Genomic DNA, 23,115 nt, shown 5'->3' with positions numbered 1-23,115 from the left:
CCGAACAAGCACAAAATATACATTATTATTATTTTATTTTTTACAGATGCAGGACATGCTGGTATTGTCGCACCGACTGCAAACTTGAAAACGACTCCGGTCCAATGAAGAAGGCCAATCGATCGTCACTATGAATTATATATTCTTTTGTGATCTTGTACACAACCATTACTCGAATGTCAATATAAAAATATATCATCCTTTAATCTGATGTATTTCGTTTTGACTCAATGGATTCACTCTACCCTGAAACCTTAATTTAATGACTTTGTGGAGTTTATGAAAATTTCTGTCGTCCCTACATTCAACAATTTTTCATAATAAAGTAAAAGATAAGTTCATAAAATACTACTCCATGATAAGTGAGAAACGATTGAAAAAGTTGGTACCTACTAAATCTGATCGAGTCATTGAAGGTGTAGGTGACTAGGAAAAAACTGCTATTTCATATAAGTACCGACTCCTACAATCAATTGCTTGTTGGTCGATTCATAGATCGGTGGTTGATATTATGAGGACGAGTGAAAGGCGATTCTACGATGCAGTAAGATGGGATTTTCAAGATGCCACGATTTTCTGGAAGAATTTTCATGTAATATTTCATAAATTTTCGTACTATCCAAATTCATCTAGAACTCAATATTCGTTGAAGCTAATTGTAAGTATAATTGTGTCAGAGTTTTCAAACTCATTGAAAAATTTTGTATCAAAACAACTTGTTTGCGAAGAGTACAGCCCCGCAATATGTAATAGTTTTCATATGCTTCGTTGGAACCGCTTCAATAATTTCGTTATGGGATTCAGTCTGAATTCATCAATCATTATTGAACGTAATTACATAGGAACCAACGCGTTGATTAAAAATTCGCACACTGGGCACTATGATAGAAAACACCAGATGGGCAACATTGGATTTGTCGATCATCCAAGGCAATGAGCTTATGTGTGCTTCAGATTTTAAAGACAAGTCGTATCAGAATCGTTTGATTGTAAATTGATGTGATTGTATAAAATAAACCCTCTTTCACGCGACTGTGACTGGTCTGGAGTCATTTTACAATTAATTGATGCAATTAGTTTGCTGCTTATTTCAAATGAAATCGTTGTGGTGGGGCCAAGGTCGCATTGAAGTTTTCTTGGATACAAACGGGGGAGAAAAGCTCATGGCGTATATAAAGCGCGGACTCGTGCACGAACATCACAGTTGGTACTTTGCAGTCGTCAATCATGTTCAAGCATCAGGCAATCATCGTTCTCGCTGCGCTCTTGGCGTTCAGCGCATCTTCTTTGCGTAAGTTTAAGTTGAAAAACTTTTTTGCTACAAAATCGTTCCGATCGAAACTAACCGTCCTAATAATTGTGTAATAATACACTGATCAATTATCCTACTATTCCAGTAACTGAGGCGTGTCACACTCAAGGGGGTAACGGCGGTAACGGCGTATACCATGTTCGACTGAGTCGTTCAGTCGTCGAAGGATCAGCGCCAACGGTTGCCACCGACGTCGTGAATCCTGGACCAGTTGCTGAAGTCAAGTCGGCAGTGAATGTAAAAGGTCTTGATCAGCATCAATTTCGTAATCAAAATGATAAAGTTTACCTTTAAATAAGTAGAAACACGAAATTTACCTTTTTCTCTTTTTTTCTCGACATATGCAGAAACCGCAGCAGGATACGCCGGTGTTGTTGCACCAACTGCCAACTCCAAGACGAACACGGCGCAATAGACAGAAAAAAAAAAAAAAAATTAACTTCATTACGTCGAATCATATTTTTCTGTGATCTTGTACACGACCATTGGCTGAATGTGAATATAAAAATAATAATCTAATCCAAATTTCTCTTCTTTCATTTATACTCCTTGAATCTCCCGGACCATTATCGGGAATAATGTTGTGCAAGGCCGCAAATCATCGAATGCTGTCTAATAAAATCCCATTGCATTTATTGAAATAACATGAAAATTATTAGATAATTCCGGAATTTTGTGTAAAGAACGAAGATATTCGAACGGACAGGGTTTCTATTCACCCCGCTTGAATTTTCTGTTCTAATTCTCGTTATAGAATCATTTCTTACGTTGGTTTTTCTGTAATAATCCCATTTAAGAGATTTTTTACGATCCCAGCCATCTTTTCACTTTCGCTCCGTCCTGGAAAACACTTCAATCTGTAATTCACCTTTCACCTGTCATTTGATCATCGGATTAAGGAAGTCGTAATGACAACCATTCATCGAAAGAAAAGAACATTCGCTAAGCGTGATTATCATCTTTGATGATTTTGTGGACAGAAGCGATGGAACGTTAGGAGTTTGCGGAAAGTGTATAAAACGAGCACAAAAAAATCGATTCAATATCGCATGTATTTATGTTTGCATTCGAATGATATTCGTACAAAAATTACAGGTAACTATGAAGCCTATGTCGCTCATCGTTGACTTTTTTTCATCTATTTACGTGCCGAAGTCTTCGGATTGACAACAACAGCGGGATGTCCTGTTGCGATTTCCGCATCTGCAAGTAAACAAATTATCTTTTACTTCTACATATTCGAGGATGAAACTATTCGAAATCATTTGAAAATTCATGGATGACATATGAAACAAAAATTGAATTTCGCCAGTTCATTGGCATCCGTTGAACATGGTCTGCCGAATCATCTTGATATTTAAACTATGGTTGAGTTCGAGCAGGACCTTTTTCATTCGCTGTTGACTTGACTTCGGCAACCGGTCCGGGGTTTACAGCATCAGTGGCAACTTTCGGCGCCGGTCCTTCGACAACAGAACGGCTGACCCGGACGTGTAGTCGGTTAGAACCCCCATTACCTCCAATAGTTGTACACGCCTCGGTTACTGTAATGAAAGAAACATTTGTCTATTCATATCGCATTCAATTTCGATTGATCTGATTTGCGGTAACTTTTCTGTCTTCATTTGCTAATCTCTTTACAATTGATTCACTGGCCTTGTTGACTCAATCATCAAAGCGCAAAGTATCATAGCGAATCGTCATAGCTGCTGAGATTTTGCGGTTCGTACTTACAGAGCAAAGTCTGGGCACTGAATGCCAAGAGCGCGGCGAGGACGATGATTGTCTGGTGTTTGAACATGGCTAAATATTCAATAGAACTGTGGCGTAGTCAATCGTCTGCTTGATTATATAGGATAGGGTCCCTCCACCACTACTTATACACCGGTCTTTCCATTTATGCGGATAGCACTCTGCAACTGACGTAGAACAGATGGATTATGATAAACCATAACAATCGTCGGTTACGCAATTTAATTCATATCCTTCATTTTGTGGTGATGTTACGCAAGTATCACTTTAACCATATTTAAAAAGTAACATCAAATTAATCCAATGATCTGATGGTACGCTTCAGGCGTATTTGACAATATCTTATAAATAATTACCGTAATTTGTAGAAAACGCGATGTTACCCATTCCATTTTGATTTTTAATTTAATCAATAGTCAGCGTGCCAACTTTGAACACGTTCTGAAATATGTCATTTTCAGTTCAGAAAAACACTTCTTATCTTCCTTCTTTTTCCACTTTGGATGTAAAATTTGCAACGTATGACACTAAAGATGAATTATCGTAATAAAGCGATTTTTCATCATATCTTTCTCTCGGATTGCAAACTTGAGGCAAAGAATTGCGGTTTCTGATGAGGCGTTAGACTTCCCGACTGACAATTTGTGGCTTTTCTTGAAGCTGGGGTTTTTTCTCACATCCGGTTTAGGTTTGAGATTATGCGGATGCACGGCATATTGGAATATGCATAGAAACGATAATTCATTCTCTATACTATAACTTTGGACTTGATTACTGCAAAAATTTTACAAGATCTTTAACATTATCAAATGAAGCGCTAAGGTCATACGCTATTGCAGGATTAATGCTGATATTTCATTTTTTGGTCCAGGATCGATAGAATGCGGAACAAATCTAACAATTTTTCATAAAAAGAGACCATTAGAAAATATGCAAATTTTCTACCTAGTTTTCGATTGAGCGAGAATTACAATATCTTCAAAAACTGAAAATAATGGGATCAACTGGGGAAAACATAAACAGAAATTTATAAACAATAACTTAAGAATATATCTGCTTAATTTAATTCTTACCACCAATTAATTTCTGTCAGTGATTCGAGTAACAATTATTTTTACAGTAAATGATTATCTACAATTATTAGTTAACACAAATTACCCATAATACTTGTTTTATACTCTCAAGTTGCATTAGTAAATATTCAAACGTTGTTACGGAATAAATCTAGTCCGCTATATGTATAGTAATGTTATTTTCAATCTTTAAAGCATTCTGAAATTTGATAATTCGGTGTCAGTTTTGGAATATAAAAATTGTCGTTACCATAAAACTATCATCTTGGCGTACAAAATTCTGTACTTTGTCTGAAACGACTCAAGCATCAATAAATAATAAAAATCCATCTTCAGCATTTAAAAATATAAGCATGATCGAGAAAAATCTAGCTGCCTTTTTATCTCAAACTGGCCGAAAGTAAAAAGTAGTTTCTAGCCCAAAAGTTATAAATCTAAGCTAAAACGTTGCTAGTCCTTGGAGGAATTTTGTTTCAGGCCAACAACTAAGTTTTTCTGTGACGAGACTGAGAAAAGGAAGATTCGTAAAGCACCCCAATAAAGATAGTTGTTCAAGAATTAATAAATCGTAAGTATAAAAATATCGTAATCGCTAAGTTCGGCTTGTCCAAGAACATTCCTCATCATCTCTCTGAGGTGCTGGTGTCGACGGACAACTTTTTGTTGTTTCATCACCTTGAATGTCAACAAGAAGACTTTGTCGACACAGCATGGAAATAGTGGTCATTTTACTGTCCTTATCTTTACCACGTCTCAATCTAGCCCGTCTAAATTTACTTGCTATATTGGTAAAACGGCTCGTCGATTCAACGGATCGTTTCGATGGTCTAGGAAGGGATTCGCAACCTCTATCCATGGAGAGTCTTTCAAACGTGTCAACATCGACGTTTATCATTCCTGCACTGGCTGATTTTATTAGGTCTAATCTTACCGGGGTTTCTCTGCAGCTACTCATTCTATCAGACTCTGTAACATCAGAGTTGGAATTTCCCTTGAAATCAATAGAGAATCCTGGGCCAAATGAAAGGAAGTTCTCTTTGGCTTCTTTAATTTTTGAGGCACGGTCATTTTTTTTTTCTATAAAGTCAGTGACGTTCGTTGCATGGGTTTTATCACTAGTTTCATGGGTCGGAGACTGGATAGTGGAATCTAAACAGCAACTATTGGCAGATCCTTCTTTCATAGCTGCCGCAACAGAGAGTGTAGTCAACTTGTGAATCAACGCTGGCGACAATCTACCACATCGCGATTCGTTAACGTTCAATAATTTTCTCGGTTCATTCGATCTAGAAGAATATCGTTCACCGAAACCTTGACCTTGATCGGTGCAATTTAGGCTAGTTGTACTAATAGAATCTGCACTCGGACTCTTCAACACTCCAGAGGGTTGGTGGGAGGATTTATTTGGGTCCGTAGCTACCGTGGGAGAGTTTCTACTACTAGTTCTGATCGCTCCGGCACTTGAACATTTGGTGATCTCGTTTCTCGAAGGATTCGAAACCGCCTTTTTAGTCTCTATTAAATATCTTTCCGTTCTTGATTTAACTCTTCTTTCGCTAGTTGGAGATCTCCAGATCGGTGATGCGCTACCACTGCTCGCAGGGCTACCGGATCCGTCAAGTTTTTTGTTGTAGCGCTGAATCATCATTTTTATACTCGAAGATGCGTCTTTGGGTGAATTGATCTTGTGATATTCTTTTCGAGATAATACCGGAGATTGCGGTAACGGAGGACGCCTAGAAGAAGGTTCCCGCTTATCTTCGATTTCCTCCATTTTTTTCCTCCAGACAAGTGGAGATCTGGATTCTGTATTACTTTCTTGCATTGTACGAGCACCGTTATCTTCTACACTTCTAACTGTGTCTCCCTGACACTGAGAACCGCCACCTTTGCCATCCCGTCTGAACGGAGAAAATATCATTCGCGTTGTTTTCACAAACACATTGCGTGGTCCAATTTTTTCTTTCTTGGAAATACAATCAGACGTTGTACAAGACGTTTCGGAATCAACGGTACATGAAAATGTTCCGGTTGCATTTTCTCTATGAATATTTGCAGTTCTCGATTCATTAACTGCTGTTCGTACAACTATTTTATCCAGAGTATTTTCATTTATAACTATTCTCTCGACGCCCACGTTATCGCCGAACGCCGATGTCGGCGATTGATGTGATTTTATGTGTGACTCTCGCAATGAGAAACCAGACTCACCCGAACCATGTGCACTGACAGTTTTTTCTGTAGAAATTTGCTGAGTAGTAGAATCTTTCGGTTTCCTAGGCTCATTTTCAACGGTCACTCTATTGTCCGTAGCATCGGAGAGGGTATTCCATTCGGGATTGGGTTGCACTTTCAAACTTGCCACGTGACCAACTTTGCGCGGATTAGACACTTGACAAGTCACCGATTGTTCTTTCATGGGATCGCTTGAGTTACTGGACCCATATTTTATAGATGTTTTCAGGTCGTTGTTGGTCTTTCGGATTTTTGTAACTGCGCATGAATAAGATGACCAAAATTAGTATAAACAGGCGATTCTTTATTATATTTTGTTGTCGAGTGAAGACTGACCTGTCGAACTGTTCATGTGAGAATCAGTGTCTCGATCTTGTGAAAGTAATTCAGTTGTAGCTGCGCTCGAGTTGATCATACTTTCTTGTAATTCAGGATTCGTTTCGCTAGTTGTGCATCGGAGTGCCGATGGGCCATCGTTCGTATTTTTCGTCTAAAAATTAACACAAAGATATCTGTATTCAAAAACTCACGAAGGCCTGTGAACAAATTTGCCAGAATCAAATAAACAAATTTTAGTGAATGAAAAAAAAAGGTTATCGTCTTACTTTAACGAAGTTTACTATTGCATTCCATTGAAATGACGCAATCACTCAAATATCCTAATAAAACGAATCGAAATGCGTGGCTGTATGATAATTCTTTTTTTGCTTTTTGATTCACACAATTTCATTTGCTGGATGGAAAAAAAAAGAAAAAAAAACTAAGAAAAACGTGCTAGAAGTAATTAAAGAAGATCTTTTATTTGGTAAATGTAACTCCACTCACATTTATTTGAAGACTACCTAATATGACGTACTAGTAGAAGAGATGAATGGATTTATCTTCTTTGATTCATTGGAGTTCAGAATGCTATTTTTTGCTCTGTAAAAGTTTGAATTTCTTTTTTAATAATTAGATTTATATTTTGCTTCTACAGAGAATCGTGAATTATAATTTGTCAGTTAAGCAGAGCAGGCTTTTCAAACAAAAACAACAACAATGGCCGATTGTTAAACAAAAATTACCCGCGTCAAAACTCGAAGCATATGTGAGTGGAGTAGTGAATAATTTTCATCAAAACAATCCTAATGCAACTAAATATTAGGCAGGGCTAACCATGTCCCAAATTTCCTAAAACTAAAGATTATCATTATTGTTTAGGGGGAAGATGCGAATTCTCTTTCTCGTCATTCTCAAACTGCGCTAAGTAGTAATAGCAAACTATTGTAAATTGGCTGAATGTAGTTTAATGGTGCCTTTTGATAGAATATTGTTACTATTGAAATTCAATAAAATAAAAAAGAATACCTTCGGGTCACTAGCACGCTTTACTGATACTGCGCTGCTTCCATTGGCATTTCTCTTTTCCTCATCATCAGTTGAATCAGTTTTTGGTAAATCTATTGAACGAAAATTATATTTCTGGTGCATCGAAATACACAGACTTTGTCCACCATTTTTACACTTACCGGTCAATCCTGCGTCGCAATAACTGTCTTCAGATGTTCTTTCATTTCTCAGAAACTCACCCCCACGAAGACTAGAATTGAATGATTATATTATTCTTTCAGACAACGAATGTAAAATCTAATCGAAAGAATTAGTTGCAGCTTTTTTTTCGTCTGATTAATATCGCCAAATAACTCACGACGATGTTCCTACATCGACTCGTTTTTCAACGCTTTGCCTAGGGTCCTTGTTAGGGTGAAGTGCAGATTCTCTTCGATGTCCATCTGGGTAGATGGGTGACCTTGTAGAGGTTGAATTTTCATCGGTAGCTCCATTGAACGTTCCTTTAGCGACAAGTGGGTACGATTTTCCAGTTTCTACCAAACGTACTGGAGATGCTTGATGACTAGAAGTTACTGTTCCTAATGGTACAGCAATGCTAGTTGTTTCACTCGTGGCTACGGAATATATCGGTGTCTGATGAGGTTGGACGTTGGTTAAGGGGCTGGCAGTTTCTTCTATAACATCCTCTATGTCAACTATTATTGCCTCAGGTTCATAATCGTCTAATGCGCCAGCCATTTCTTCGGTAATGTCCGGTATCGTGTGTTCCGAACACACTCGAGAGTCTGCTGAAGATTAATATTGGTCTCAATCAACTGCACTATTGATTTGGCAGTTTTTCTTTTTCTTTTTATTTTATTTTTTTTTTATTTGAAAAATTATCTGCATTTACCGGCCATACACTTCGCTTCGAGTTCCTCCACGTCGTTCAGTGATAGACTTGAAGGTTGTCTGATTTGTGCTTCCATTTTTGTACTTTCTTCCACCATACTTCCTACAGATTTCGAACGCTTCATCGTACATCGTAATCCTCTGTCATCTGGTGAATAATACAATCAATGAACGTTCTTTGTTTTTTTTTTTTTTTTTGTAAAATAATGGCGAACAACAGAACAGCTGAAATGTGTATAGGGTGGTTTGAATAGAACTAACGAGAAACATTTGTCGACGGTAAATTAGTACCAAGTCGTGACCCCGAATTCAAGAGGCGAAAAGTTGACGATTCGGCTGATATCCCTTGACTCTTTTCCCATTCGTAGAGTTTCCTTGTGAACTTGCGGGATATTCCTTCGAACCTGAAAAATCCTGTGGCCGTTTGAACCAGTACATCCTTTTTTTGCGGCGATGACCCAACAACGCGGCGCAGCTTTGACAACCTTTGCAACATTCGTATAACAATTAATTATATTGGTGGAATAGGCGAAAGGAAAGACAAAAGACAAGAAACAAATGAATGAATAATAAACGATCGGTTTGATCATTACCTGGCTTCTCTGTCAAGAAACTTTTCCCTTTGTCTCTCGACTTTTAGCGGTTCCCTTTCGATTTTACTCGAATCTTTTTCCAGACAATGGAATCCCATACCTTCCAAAGGCTTGTACATTTTACACTGTCTAAAATCACTGGTACAAACTGATTTCCTTTGTTCCGATCGAGCTGAATTCGATGAATTTTTATTAGAATTATTACTATAATGTTCATCGTCGAATTGTCCAGCTCTGATTCTCTTCCATTCTTCCATTTTTTTAATGAAATCTTCCGACAGACGAGGTTTCAACGGCTCTCCGTCCAACTTAGTCTCAGGTTTGGAAGGTGACCTCCATAATTGCCAATCAGTGAACCGCCTGCGGCTAGTTGGATGTTCGCTGCTAGGACTGTGATAACCCTTTTTTATTCGTTTCCATTCTTCGAGCTTTTTTTTGAAGTCTGGACTAAGTTGATCCTTCCCCATTAATTGTAATCTCACGGCATCGCGTCCTTTTGACGCGATACGCGACGGAGAATTGCTGGGCTCTTGACTCACGGGATCTGCAGCGTGCGATGAAGTTTTCAGTTTTTCCCACTCTGCATACTTTGCGTAAAATTCAACGCTCAATTTCTTGTGAAGAATGTGATAATTCCTTTGGATTTCTGCTTGGATGTTAGAGACGGATGATCTATCATCCAAATCTTCAACACTTGCATTGTCACTTTCGAGACCATCCATTTCTAGAAGAAAAAAGAAACACAAATCGATCTAAAGGCTACACAAAAAAATCGTGTAACCTGGAGTGATTCCTCAATTTTTGTCTGCACGTTGTACTGAAGTTGCGTTTTGAAATACGGACATAATTTTCGCCGACTATCTGGTTATTACAAGCATTGCGAAAATTTGTGTACGTATAACACTACTGTTCTTAAAGGTCTGAATTCGATCAAATGAAACGTTGATACATATCAAGCGAAAAAGCAAACAAGCAAATGCTTATACTCAGACATACCAGTGAAAAATGATGTTGCTCTACTAGGGCTTGGTGGTACCGACATAGAGCCCGCTAGAAAAGCCTTTTTGACTTTGGACCACTTTGAATTGTGGCGTTGCATTTGCGGTGAACATCTCAGAGACTCTCCCTTTGCCGAATACTGAAGAACGATCAATCGGTGATAATCAAGCGAACGAAGGAGAGGGTTATGAGAAAAAAACATTGGCTAAAATCATTTCAAAAATCGAAGAAAATCGATTACCTGTCTTTTGAATACTTCGTTAGAATTAGATGCCTCTTGTCTCGGTTCCGTTTCCGTTGGTGTTTGACGTGCCTGCGGGCTTGCGCCACATTCCTGTAAATTACTATCAAAACTTTCCGGAGATCTGGAGGGTGATACAGAATCAGGAGATGAAATATTAGCACCTCTCGATTCCTCGGTTGACGGTACAGTTACGGTAATCGTTAGTGCTGGATTTTGTCTTCTCACCGCGAGATCGGTAGAACGACTCGTCGCACTGGTCGTTGGTAAATTTACTGGACATTTTTGCAACGTTTGATTTATCGTCGCAATTTTCGATCGACAATTTTCCATCTGTAATAAAGGAAGATTATCCTCAAAGTTCCACAGTCCAATGATTGAGCAATGATAAAATTTCGGTTCAATTGTAATATTTTAACAAAATTTTAGTCTGAGAATTTTTTTATACATTTATTATATTTCTCGATTTGAAATTGTGGTAGTTTATTCGTTTTATGTGTTTACAACTGTATTTTTGTTTTTTTCAAAGTCTTCCTCTTTTTCATGAAATTCATCGAAGTTGTAAGAAAATGTTTATTATTCTACTTTTTGTATTAGACTAAATTTTCGCGCTCCCTGATCTATTTTCTACCTGCAATTACAACAGACTGACTGACATCTGCTGTATCCACGATTTCTTAATTGAATAAATATTTGTTTGAATCCAATTACAGCGGTTATTGTTGAACTTATCCTTCGACATTCATTCGGGGCAAGATGGAATACCGGAAAAATTTTGTAATTTTTTAGAGGAATTGATCGAAAAGGACTTCGAACATCATTCTGGATTTTTAGAATTTGCTTTTTTTTATGGTAACTGAAAATCTTTCTCATTTAATTCAAATACAAATAAAAGAAAGAAATTTCACAAAGCTCGGGCTCTCCTTAAGTACCCCGTTTCGCCCTCCCCGCCCCTACTAATACTTGTAATTAACAGCTTTTTGTCAGGAGAAAATAATAACAGTATTAATTACCTCACGAGAACGGAAACGTTCGTTAATTAATAATAAAAATTGGTATTCGATCTCAAGGTGTGCCATTCTAAAAATGCGACGTTATACATATATGCCTTGACTCTATTTCTAAGTGCGGCGCGGCTCTCCGGACAAGATAAACAACAGAGACTAACAGGCACTTGAAAAATAACCTTCAGAATTCGTTGGCAATTTTTAATTGACGATTACAATGCGCCGGTCAATAAATTGCTGATAATTAGTGTTCGAGGTAAGAATTTGAGGAGCGAAAATTATACCGAAGTGTGAATTTCATTCTTATATTTATTATCGCTGACCGATATAAGGGTTGAGAATAAATAGATAAAATGAAATGGCTGGCCTGATTTCAACACTCATTGTTAAATTTCGTTAAAGTATATTCCGGCATGGTGGATTAAATTTGAACGCATATAAACATTGTGAGAAAGTGTATTTTTGTACCTTCGACATGTGCGTGGAAATTGGATTTGAGCCAGAAAAAGCGCGATCTCCAACGAGCGGTCGGTAATTCTGCCTTGTGTTTGTTGTGTTATCCTCGATGTCATCTTTGTGCAGATCATCTTTTCCCCGAGATATTGCGGGTATCGAACTACTAGACGCGGTACCTTGATTCAAGATTGAAATAGAAAAAAAAATGTCAATCCAACAGATGAATGCAATTCAGTGTACGCAATTCAATCGCAGGTTTCGCTTCATTCGGACAATTTACGGTCGATTTCATACTTGGAAAAAGTAGAATTTCCAGCGGTAACGCTGCAGTTGAGTGTCGAATAATCGATCGGTCGACGCTATTGACAACTATGAAAAGTTTGACAAAAAAAAAAAAAAAAAAGAATTCTTTTTTTTTTTTCTTACATCAATATGAATCGAACTTCATTCAATTTCATCGAAATTTCATACTGTAAATTATTAGTTATATCGATGCAAAATCAAAGCATAAACCTTTCAAAGCGCATTGAACTTATTTCTAGATTTATTTCTTTCTGTAAACTAATAAAACAGTTCTGGCAATCATCGTCCGTCAGGATTGTTTAAGTGAAATTCCTTGTGGTGTAATGTTCGCAAGGTAATATTCAGTAATATCATATTACCCCGATGTAACGCGGATGTTTAAATTTTTTTAAATCGAAGAATAAACGTAGAGTACGTTTCGAACGATGATTTTACCTCTTCCGATACCGTCAACATCTTCCGCCGATGAAGCCGAAGACAAAGTTCCAGGAGTCGGTGGTGTGGGTGTCGGTGTTGGCGTAGAAATTGTAGGTGTAAAATTACATTCCTGTACCGGACTTTCTGGCACCTTCAAGTATCTCGTTATATCCGAATCATTTATACCACCGGTATAAGCTCTCTCCCATTTAAAAGCTGCCTTAACCTTCGTCCATTTGGATACCTTCGGGGTCCCCTGAACGCCGGAAGATCGTCTTTTACTCGATATTTGTCTATAGAGAGGTATTTCGTGTAGTAAAGAGGTAGTGCCCTCGACACCAACGGAACGACTTCGTTGACGAGGTACCGGTGGTCTCAGTACTTTTCTTTGCGCGTGATCATTATAATCGGCCGATAACATGGCATTCAATAAACTCTCGGCCATGGTAGTGTCCTCCTCAGGAATGGGATAATCGTCATTGACAATTATCGCACGTTCCGCGGCTTGATGGGCGTCATTCATTACCCTCAAATGTTCCAGTTCTCTGACCCTTCTAGCAAGTTTTGAATTCTGTTCCCTCAAAGACAGCACTTGCTCCATCAATGTATACAATCTGTCCAGATGATCGAAGGCATCCTCAGCTTCCAGAGACGCGGCAAAGACGGACGCGGGTTGCGATAGTTGGGCAGGTTGTTGATTTTCATTGGGCGTTGGAAGCCTCATCAGATAATCTAAAAACTCTCCTTCTTTTCGCAGTGTTTCAGCTTCGAGACGATTTCTGTGCATGGCGAAAGCCTCTTCGAATATATTGCTGTCGTCCGGAGGTATAGGGTCCGGTGGTGGTGTCGGCAAACGCGATACGTCAAATTTTTCCATACGTCTCGTTCGCCGCCTAGAAAGTCTCGACGTAACATCAACACGTGACTGATTCATTTGTGATTGAGGTATTATTTTTTTCAAACCGATTTCAATGCCAAAATCATCGTTACGACCTTCGCTATTTTTCAATGACAACGAATCCGACATTTCAAAATTGTTGCCAGTCTCTTCCGCCATTTCGAAATATTTTTCATCAAAATTTATTAGCTACATCGTCACAACCACGCCACACTTCGTAACAATACCGATCGCCGTAACATTCGAACTTTCCACCTGCATTTTCAAATGAAACACGATTAAATAAACAATTCATCACTCAATTTTATCTTTCGAAATGAATATTGTATTCTCAGGTGGGCCCGATCAAGTGGTTTCTCACAAATCTACCATAAATTGTTTCACATTATTTCTTTTCCATTTTATTATTTGACTCAAAGTATCCGCTAGCGTTTCCCTGCGTACTACGGATCCGGTGTGTACCGGCATTGGTAGATTGCCGTGTTTTTTTTGTCTGATGTTTTTTATTCTTAATCGCAATCGCGATGCACCGGACGTAAAATCGTTGTTAAAAAGTTGGCGTTACACAAAGAACTGAGTTGTGAGAAATATCGCATGCTGCAGGGGTAGGATATAGTTATTTTCATCTACCTTACTCGATAGCTATAGTATAACGAACTAACGTTAACATATTTCCGTTGGCTAGGTGGCTGACGGCCACACTTGTGCCTCTTGGCATATAATTCTAGCTGTAGATTTTCGGTATGTATACGTATTCAATCGAGGTCTCGCCGACGAAAATCAGGGGGAACAACGAAGCGCCGGCGCAACGTCACCAAAAATAGCCCGCGTCCGGAAGGCGCGGAAAACGCACCAAAAGATACCGTCGGGACGCCCTCGCGCGACGCCACGACTTCGGATGTCAAACGGATCAGAAAATCAGCGAGGATCGCTCATGATCAGATAATTAGAGTTTCGGCGAGATTTTTTTCTCCTTCCCTTTTCAAGTTCAACGAAGTTTTTTTTTTTTTATTACCTATGAACCGATAACAATTGCGATCGAGGACGCAATTGTTATACACGTTTCAGAGAACGCGGTATCTCAATGATAGTAATGGCTGCATTTTTTAATTGGTTTGAAACCACCGAAAGATGAAAATTATAGTGATATAAGTTATGTAATGATATAGTTTAAAAATAGATTAATGTCAAAAGGAAGAGAAAAAAAACAGTTGTTATTTTTCGTCCCACGGTACAATAAGTATATTGAACGTACCACTTGACATAACTCGGTCAATGTGACGAAAAGAGAAAATAATCGAGGAAAATAATACATCTTATGTGTTCGTCTTTTACTTTTTATTAATATTTTTTTTTTTCTGCGGTAACCGATGCGATGTATATGTATGCATTTTTAACGGTCAGGACATAACGGTATTCGTATAATTTAATGCCAGAAAATTTTATAATGTTTTAAAAATAGTCGAAGCTTGCAACGCCCCGACGCGTCGCAACTCTACCATATATCTACATAAGTAACTACACCACAGAACCAGTTGAAGAAAAATATTTACGCTGTTGAAATAAATGACGATTGCAATTTTTTTTCTCTTCTCCGTCCTTCCACCGATCTGTGAGTAGAATTATAATTATTAAACTGCCGATTTATTGCACGTGAGGCAGGCAGATACTTCAATTATCTTCAATATTAGTGTATTAATTGTAGAATGGATTGGTCTCGGGAAGTCTGGGGTTCGTGTATTTTGTATGATTTTGCATAGAAATTCCTGATTATGATCATCATTTTGCGGCGCCAACTTTTCATTTACATTCCTGACACTATGTAGAGTAAAAGAAGCGTTCACGAACACCTATACGTTGTATAGTGAGGATTGAAAATATTTGGACTTACGGTAGTCAAAAATCAATGTTTATCTTCGTCTACTACCGAAAATATCACGTAAATTATAATACGTGTAGACACGCTCACGGCTCTGCTACGCGGAGGGTAAAAATATTTTTTATGTGAAAAAAAACCAGAAGAAAAATTTCAAACTCATACGAAAAGTCGTCGCTGAGGCGCTCGGTCAGTTGAAACAAAATATGACGTGAGGTGAACAATCCTCAGATTTTCGCGAAAAAAACAATCGAAATTCAACTTATAAGTTTAATAATTTTTTCGTACGAGCATCGTGAAATTCATAAAAAGCTAAAAATGGCGGTGCGACATATCAATTCCCATCCAGCAAACGTAGTTTGACTCGTGCTGGTTTCAATCGGTTCGATAAAAATGTAATTGTTGGTAAAATCTATTCTCAATGGTAAAATGACAAGTATCAGAAATAAATGCCTGAAGAGAAGTATGAGCTTTTTCATCGTTTCGTAATCCTTTGCCCTATATTTAATTCATATTACTTATAGCTCCATCTCTGCTTGCACGATCGTGGCTCAGGGGCGCGATCTGGCGAGAAAGTAAACTTTTGAAGAGCTTTTGATAGATTTGAATTTCTTTAAAATTTAAAATGATCAATCGAACGGTGACTTTCCCGTCACGCAATGCAACTATCAACTGAAATTACGGTGATAGAAATGCGAGATTACACGATAGCCGTAATAACATCAGCGTCTATTGAAAGCTTGAAAAAATTCCAAACGCAGACATCATGTCAGTTTTACAGGCTGACTCGTTTCGATCGTACAAAATATGAAATCGGCGTTTATAGAAAAATCGCTATAAACAGTTTTTCGGAGATAAACTTTGTCCTAACTGTTTATATCGGTCGGCCGAAATGAGGGTGCTACCGAAACGCTATGAAAAATCCATTTGGAAAATCAAGTCGATCGTTTACCTCTTTAAAATCTTCGGATTGGCGCCGTTTTCGGTCCAAATGAAAGCTGTTTCAAATGACTCTGAATTGATCGGCAGCAGTACGGGAGCGTTCGTATTTTCGAAATTCGGATTAGCCTACAACGTATTGCTTCTGATGGGATTCGGGATAATTGTCGGATGTATACCGAGAACACTTTTTCCCGCTATAGACGATCCCATCCATTATTCAATACACCTTGCACTGACAGCTGAAACTCTATTCGTTGCTTACGTCGTAATATTTTGGTGGGCAATAAAACAGAAAACCGGCGTTGAAATTACGGAAAGACTTTTAGAAATCGACGTGACGCTTTCCGGGCTGAAAAATTGTTTGTCTAATAAAATAACGTCGTTAACTTGGATCGCTCATATCGTCATCAACGGTTGCTTATGGGGTGTGTTGTGGAAGCCGCTAGCTACGCAAACGACAAGCGCGGACTTATTAAAATTGTTTTGGAAAAACGAACTGCACATTATCTCGTGTTGGTTCATTTTGCAGTACGCCATAGTCGTCGGTCTGGTATCTAAAGAACTTGCGATGTTGAACGACAATTTGATTGAATTTAAAGAATTTGAAAATAATTTTTTAACCGGCACTTCACTTCTAGACTATCGTTATCCAAACAACCGGAAACAATTAGCCGCTCTGAGAAGACTTCACAAGATTCGCGTTACAATTTCCGAAGTCTGTAGGGACTTGATAAATTTTTTCTCACTACCGATATTAATGTCAATTACACATTGCTTCTGCTACCTTATTGGAAGCAGTTTTTACCTGGCGAATTATATCATCGAAAATGGCTCGCTCGTAGGTTTGCAACGTACGGATATTATAGCGCTGATACTCATAAGTATCTATTCCTGTTATTTTCTTTTCTCAAACGTCGAGGAAACCGTGCAAGAGGTAACGGTTGTTACGTAGTATATTTCGATTTCTTTTTTTTTTTTTTTTTTTGATATGCTATTGCGTTACAAATTTTCATCGATTTTCATATACGTAACAGGCTCATCTCACCGGGCACATCATCCACAAATTATTACTAAGAACAATGACGGATGGCGTCAGATCAGAAGTAAATTGAACGTTAATTATTGTGGCTCAGGTGACAATACACGTACTGATCTAATTATTCTGAAATGTTGATTTTTTCGTTCATTCTTAGCTCGAGCGATTTTCTATTTGCTTGCTACACGAAAATTTCGTCTTCACGGCATATGATTTTTTCTCATTAGATTTCACGCTGCTCTATTCGGTGAGTGAGAAAAAATTCCAGTATATTATTAACTGTTAAAATAAATTTCATTGAAGGCTGATTTTGAATTTCAGATGGTCGGTGCCACATCGACTTATCTTATTATCCTGATTCAATTTTCGTTTCTGAATAATGAAGGGGTTCACACCAACAGCACTCGAAAAATCTAACGGGCTGAAGAAACGATTCCAAATTACGATAAAATCGGAATTTTTCAGGTACAATTGAAGTGCAGCTAATCAGCAGAAATTAATCACGTTATCAAATTTGGAAAAAAATTGAAACAATAATATTTGAATGATGCAATTTCACAATATTGAACCAGTGCGATCGTAGATCGAGAGATTTTTCAATCACTATAAAACGCATCGAAAGATTCAGGTTTCACCCTCACGCTATTTGCCAATCGGCTTAAACGAAGAGGAGAGCAAAATGTCACACACGAGATATAGATCGCGACTAGCTTATAAGTTATCAATCAGTACGACTACGAGACTTGTCCAAAGCATCTGAAAAATTTTTGCTGTTCCACGTGATCGAGTTGTCTAATTTTTCCTTTTTTCAAAATAAAACGAATAAAAATGCGTCCGAAAATTTATAAATTTCCCACATGGGTCACCACGGCGATAGTTTACGTTTTCAAATTTCATGGATTGGCCCCGTTTCGTTTTAATTCAAAAATCGCAGTAAAAACCTCTGAACCGGCCAGTAGCGCAGGGATATTTTCACCTTCGACATCCGGATTGGTTTATAATTGTTTAATAGCAACGGGATTGATATTCGTGGAAATATTTGCGGCGCCGAAATTCTTCGCTAAGGAATTTCCGCGCGTTACTCGAGCAATGGGAATTTTCGACGTGATACCAAGTCTTACCTCTCTAACACTAGCTTCTGTCATAATCCTTTACTCCGGACTAAAACAAACAGCCGCTTCGGGTATAATGAATAAATTATCAGATATTGAAATTTTACTTTTCACCGTTGAAAACCAGCTAGACCCGCATCGTAAAAAAAGAGTGACATCTCTGGCAGTGCCGAGTGTTCTCAGTTGTTTTATGTGGACTTCGTTGTTTTTGAGTTTAATTACAGTAAGAGGACCGACGTATATATTCCATGTTTGTAACACTTTGGCTGGCACAGTTATGTACTGGTTTATTGTACAGTACTCGATCGTTGTTGGTCTGACAGGCAGTGAAATAGAAAATTTAAACTACAAACTATCCACCTTAAAGGCTTTCAAATGTGGTCGTCCGTCACCTGCGTTGTTCACAGAATCTTCGGTTTTCAAACAAAGAAATAATTATAATTTCAGTCCCCTATCCGCTTTCAATTTGATTCATAAAACTCGTGCTATGCTGTCCGAAGTTTCTCGCGATATCGATGAATATTTTTCTCTACCTATTTTACCCTGTATAGCAATCAAATTTGTGAACATACTTGGCAATGTTTATTTTTCAATTGCTTACTACTCACTAGGAAAGGGTTCACTGACATTTGACTCGGGTGTGCGCTTGATTTCGTATTTGGTAATCGCGATCTATCCGATCCACTTACTATTTTCAAATGTCGTGAATACCATTAAACAGGTAATGAAGTCACGTTTTTCATTTCCATTTTATTGCAATAACATTTTTTATTCTTTCTGTGGCAGGCCAATTTGACCAGACATATTGTCCACAGATTGTTGTTAACTGCAACGACGCAAAGCGTCAGAGAAGAGGTAAGTTTGTACTCTGATTGCCGATTACATTTGAATACTATTCGAAAGTATTACCTACTTTTATTCATTTCAGTTGGAACATTTCTCGCTTTGGTTGTTACACGAAAACATCAATTTTTCAGCACATGGTGTTTTTCCTCTAGACTTTTCGCTGCTTCATTCGGTAAATGTAACTTGAGTTACGCGCTGGAAGTATTCTGGGATGTTTTTTTTACGCGACTTTTCTTTCCATTTCAGATTCTGGCGGCAATAGCTACTTACCTAGTAATTTTACTTCAGTTTCAGTAAACCGATACTGAATTAGACACTAGCTTTCAGATATGTTTCAGATACTTGGAAAACTTGAGAATTTTTAAATATAAAATTTATCTTATGACACAAGTGACGGAAATTCATGAATAAATCTGTAAGGGATATGCAATCAATAAATGCGAATATCATTAAAGGTTCGTTTGTCTTTCTCTCGGTTCGGTTGTCATTTTTTGTCTTTCTCTCTAGACACACCTAATTCTGATAGCAAGAAAGGCTAGCATTTTTTATATTTGCATGAAGCTATATATTAGAAGAGTGTGATCCAAAAATCAAACAATCTCAAACACAATCTACGCTTGTTTTAGTCTCGAAGATTACAAACCTTTCGGAAAATTTATGTCTCAGTTTTGAAATGAAGTTGATTAAAAACTATTATTCGCACAATTTCTAAATCAATTTCCTTTTGATCTTACTTCAAAAATGTCTATCGATCCAAAATCTTCATTCATGAATAATAGCAAAGGACAAATCTACTCAGGTATAGAAGGATCAACTTACAAAGAAAGATCTAAAAGATCAACGTATCGTACCGAGGATATCGAGCAAGATAAAAACGTAAATTTGCGTTTATTTATTTATTGTACAAGAAAGTCATACTAACTCCTAAATTATTTCTGACTACCGCACGATACAATAATAACTTATTAACATAACGTAACGTAACGTAACGTAACGTAACGTAACGTACTATCATACATGCATGCATATCGCTTGAATATGCAGTATAACGATTTTTATGATGACAATAACAGTAACAATAATAATAATACAAATAATAATAGTGATCATAATAACAATAATTACAATAAGAATTATGCGCAAGTATACAATATATACAAAAGCGTTTCGCCTCACTTAAAACAGACGTTGATGTCTAGTTTTGTGCCATATACAAATGGACTGTCTTTTTTGCAATCATATATTCGTTAGGAGGTATTTTAATTAAAATATAACATACATGTTATATTCTATTTTGTATATCAATTAATTAAAATTATTTACGGATTAGTAAGCACGCACACTGTCTTTTATGATAGGTATCTGTTATTATTGTAACTGAAAAGATATATTATCTGTTTTTTTTTTCTGTTTGTTTTTGTGGTATTTTTTTCCGTTTTTTCTTTACAATTATTGATTTGTTTGTTTTTTGTTTTTTTTCTTCAATGATTTTTAATTTTTTCCCATTCTCCTTTCCTTCAAATATTTATATATATATTATACATGTACATATATTTATATATATGTATATATGTATAGATTCTTTGATCACTAATTTTATGTTTCAAAATTTTTGATATTTTCTCTCTATGGTGATTATAGCAGATCGCAAACGCAGAGACCTTCGTCGTGTCTAAACAAGCAACAATATTGTAATAATAATGGTAATAATGATGATAATAGTAATAATGATGGTAATTGTGACAACAATGATGATGTATATGATAACTTTAATGTTACAGAAATCCGCATGAAATCAATGATAATATTTTTTGATAAGGCGAAATTGTACCGTAAACGACGGACACTCTTGTATTGTAACGTCATGTTTTGGTATGATTAAAACTATCTCCACCTATTGATCACGTTGGTCTAATTAAAACAAAAAAAAAAATAAATAATCGATACTGTATTCGAAACTTTTGCGGCATTGTGATGTCAATTATAATAATAAGGATGATATCAATGATAATAATAATAATAATGAAAACAACAACAATAATAATAATACCGAATCATTGTTGTAGATTATTAAATAATACGCGATAATTAGTTTTATTTATTACGTATTGGTGAGGACTTTACGATATGGTAAGCTCGCTGATGTTTGCCTCTCGCGAGGCACGGGAAGATTATGCTGATTGTTGGAAAACCCTTCTCCTGCCGGACTCAAGTTTTACCGTACATTAAAGCACTTATTAATTATAAACGCGATAAAAAATTTCATACACATATAGGTATGTATGAAGTAGAATAATTTTCATCTTAAACTGGGGTATCCAATTCCTGACTAATGAAATTTACAGTAAAAATTTCAGTTAACGCCCTAAATTTGACCCCGTGATTTGAATTACATGAGCGACAATGGGTATAAAAAAAAAAAAAAAAAAAAAACTACACCTGTATTGAGTATTACGATAATATTGATGTTTGATGTTAATAACTGTTAGGCATGTACACGCTGAAATAGTTTGCTGCGGTGAAAGTGAGGCCATATATTCGTGCAGCGAAGACTGTGAATCGCACTAATTGACGATGTAGGTAAATAAGATATTTTAAATCATAAAATTTAAGGTCCATAAGAGAAAAAACATGAAAAGAAAAAAAAAAAAAAAAAAGGAAAACGAGTCTTATGTAGGAGGCTTTCGACTCACGACCGGCTCACGACGAATGGAAGGCACGGGGTAGGATATAAAAAAGGGATATTTTCAAAAATTTTCATGTCAAAATATGTGCGACATGCTCCGTTATTATCAATCCTCAGTCGCCACACTTCCGCCTGTCCAATCTGTTCCGGCCCATGCAGGCAATGGAGTTTCATACTCCCATCCGGGACCACGATAGCGCCATGCGTGGAGATACATGACAAGATCAGAGGGTTTTGGGTCCCTGTATTTAACTTTGCACTCGTAGCAGTGAGGGTCCGTGGTAACTTTTTCATTGGTAAAGCTGGAATCCGGTGGTTCTGATCCCGTTTGTGTTCCAACCGTAACTTTGAGGGCCTTGAGGTCCTCTTCCGGTGGACTCGGAGAAGACGACGGCGACGCCTCTTTATCCGGATTGGCTAAGACCTGGTCTTCGATGTCAAGTTTCGGCTTGAAAAGACTCATTTCCGAGTCTCCGTCCATCCCTAGCCAGTTTTCAGCATTGTGTATGCCTATCAAATCTTTGACAAGTTCTTCATCCGTCTTACCGATGTTACCGGCCTTCCCTTTCATTGGGCCAAATACAACATGATTGTAAAGTGGATCGTTGACAACGGGGTATCCAAGGTACTGCAGGTGAACACGTATCTGGTGCATCCTGCCCGTTTGCGGCTTACACAGTACGACCGAAGACTTTCCATTGAAACTAAGACGCTTAAAAGTTGTCACGCAGTCTTTTCCTTTCTCCGATACCTTGCAGACACCTATTTTGTACGACACCACCTCGATCGGTTCGGCACAAATTACTTCCTCTTCGGGGAACTCGCCATCCACTCGACAAACGTACTCCTTGTGCACCTTGAACGAGAACAGGTAGAAAGAAGTTATAAGTGCGTTCAAAGTATAATCACCGATACCGATGGAATTAAAAATCCCCCTTTCTCCCTCGCCGCCATTCAATAATTCCCAGAGAACAATTACGACGTTAACGTACACACGTGCGCGGTATATCAGTTTTGTAATACACGATAGTTACAGAAGTTCTTGAAGTATATCGAAGGAGAAATCTAATAACCATAGCGGATTGCGGTACATTAGCGGCAAGACAAA

The 23,115-nt window shown here is 37.5% G+C and overlaps 3 protein-coding genes across 6 annotated transcripts in view; 1 reads left to right on the top strand and 2 right to left on the bottom strand.

Moving 5' to 3' along the window:
* Positions 1–2,346: 2,346 nt before the first annotated feature.
* LOC105691472 lies at positions 2,347–14,081 on the bottom strand. Of its 3 annotated transcripts, none has more exons than XM_012409957.4 (15): positions 12,630–14,081; positions 11,904–12,067; positions 10,429–10,761; positions 10,185–10,326; positions 9,189–9,912; positions 8,857–9,080; positions 8,597–8,743; positions 8,060–8,492; positions 7,881–7,951; positions 7,720–7,811; positions 6,709–6,862; positions 3,421–6,630; positions 3,047–3,231; positions 2,698–2,856; positions 2,347–2,515 (listed from the first exon to the last, which is right to left on the bottom strand). In XM_012409957.4, exons 1-12 carry the CDS (start codon positions 13,666–13,668, stop codon positions 4,730–4,732), a joined length of 5,424 nt encoding a protein of 1,807 aa, XP_012265380.2. In that variant the 5' UTR covers positions 13,669–14,081; the 3' UTR covers positions 2,347–2,515; positions 2,698–2,856; positions 3,047–3,231; positions 3,421–4,729. The 3 variants fall into 3 exon arrangements, with proteins under 3 accessions (XP_012265380.2, XP_020711049.2, XP_012265390.2); XM_020855390.3 differs by having other exon boundaries at positions 8,060–8,489; XM_012409967.4 differs by having other exon boundaries at positions 8,887–9,080.
* Positions 14,082–14,282: 201 nt separating this feature from the next.
* Positions 14,283–20,777, top strand: LOC105691255. Its single transcript, XM_048651853.1, has 8 exons — positions 14,283–17,261; positions 17,362–17,430; positions 17,521–17,610; positions 17,749–17,828; positions 18,146–19,196; positions 19,262–19,330; positions 19,404–19,493; positions 19,568–20,777. Exons 1-8 carry the CDS (start codon positions 16,278–16,280, stop codon positions 19,616–19,618), a joined length of 2,484 nt encoding a protein of 827 aa, XP_048507810.1. The 5' UTR covers positions 14,283–16,277; the 3' UTR covers positions 19,619–20,777.
* LOC105691462 (pseudouridylate synthase RPUSD2-like) overlaps positions 20,193–23,115 on the bottom strand; it is an 89,139-nt gene continuing 86,216 nt past the window's right edge. For both annotated transcript variants that reach the window (XM_012409935.2, XM_012409944.2), the window contains one exon: positions 20,193–22,863. In XM_012409935.2, coding sequence (XP_012265358.2) covers positions 22,114–22,863 — 750 coding nt within the window. In that variant the 3' untranslated portion in view covers positions 20,193–22,113. The remainder of the gene's footprint in view (positions 22,864–23,115) is intronic.

The sequence above is a fragment of the Athalia rosae genome, chromosome 3 (genome assembly GCF_917208135.1).
Source record: "Athalia rosae chromosome 3, iyAthRosa1.1, whole genome shotgun sequence".
Classification (NCBI taxonomy): Eukaryota; Metazoa; Arthropoda; class Insecta; order Hymenoptera; family Athaliidae; genus Athalia; species Athalia rosae.
The sequence above is the reverse complement of the archived record's forward strand: the minus strand, read 5'-3'. Positions and strand labels throughout refer to the sequence as shown.

Bases quoted from the DNA above. Each gene is read 5' to 3' on its own strand.
- LOC105691472 (XM_012409957.4), bottom strand. From the start codon at position 13,668: ATGGCGGAAGAGACTGGCAACAATTTTGAAATGTCGGATTCGTTGTCA. The intron at 8,744-8,856 runs GTTAGTTCTATT...ATTATTCACCAG, and splicing joins ACCGTCGACAAATGTTTCTC to ATGACAGAGGATTACGATGT. The intron at 7,952-8,059 runs GTGAGTTATTTG...ATTCAATTCTAG, and splicing joins GTCGATGTAGGAACATCGTC to TCTTCGTGGGGGTGAGTTTC.
- LOC105691255 (XM_048651853.1), top strand. From the start codon at position 16,278: ATGAGGGTGCTACCGAAACGCTATGAAAAATCCATTTGGAAAATCAAG. The intron at 17,262-17,361 runs GTAACGGTTGTT...TATACGTAACAG, and splicing joins TCGAGGAAACCGTGCAAGAG to GCTCATCTCACCGGGCACAT. The intron at 17,611-17,748 runs GTGAGTGAGAAA...TGAATAATGAAG, and splicing joins ATTTCACGCTGCTCTATTCG to GGGTTCACACCAACAGCACT.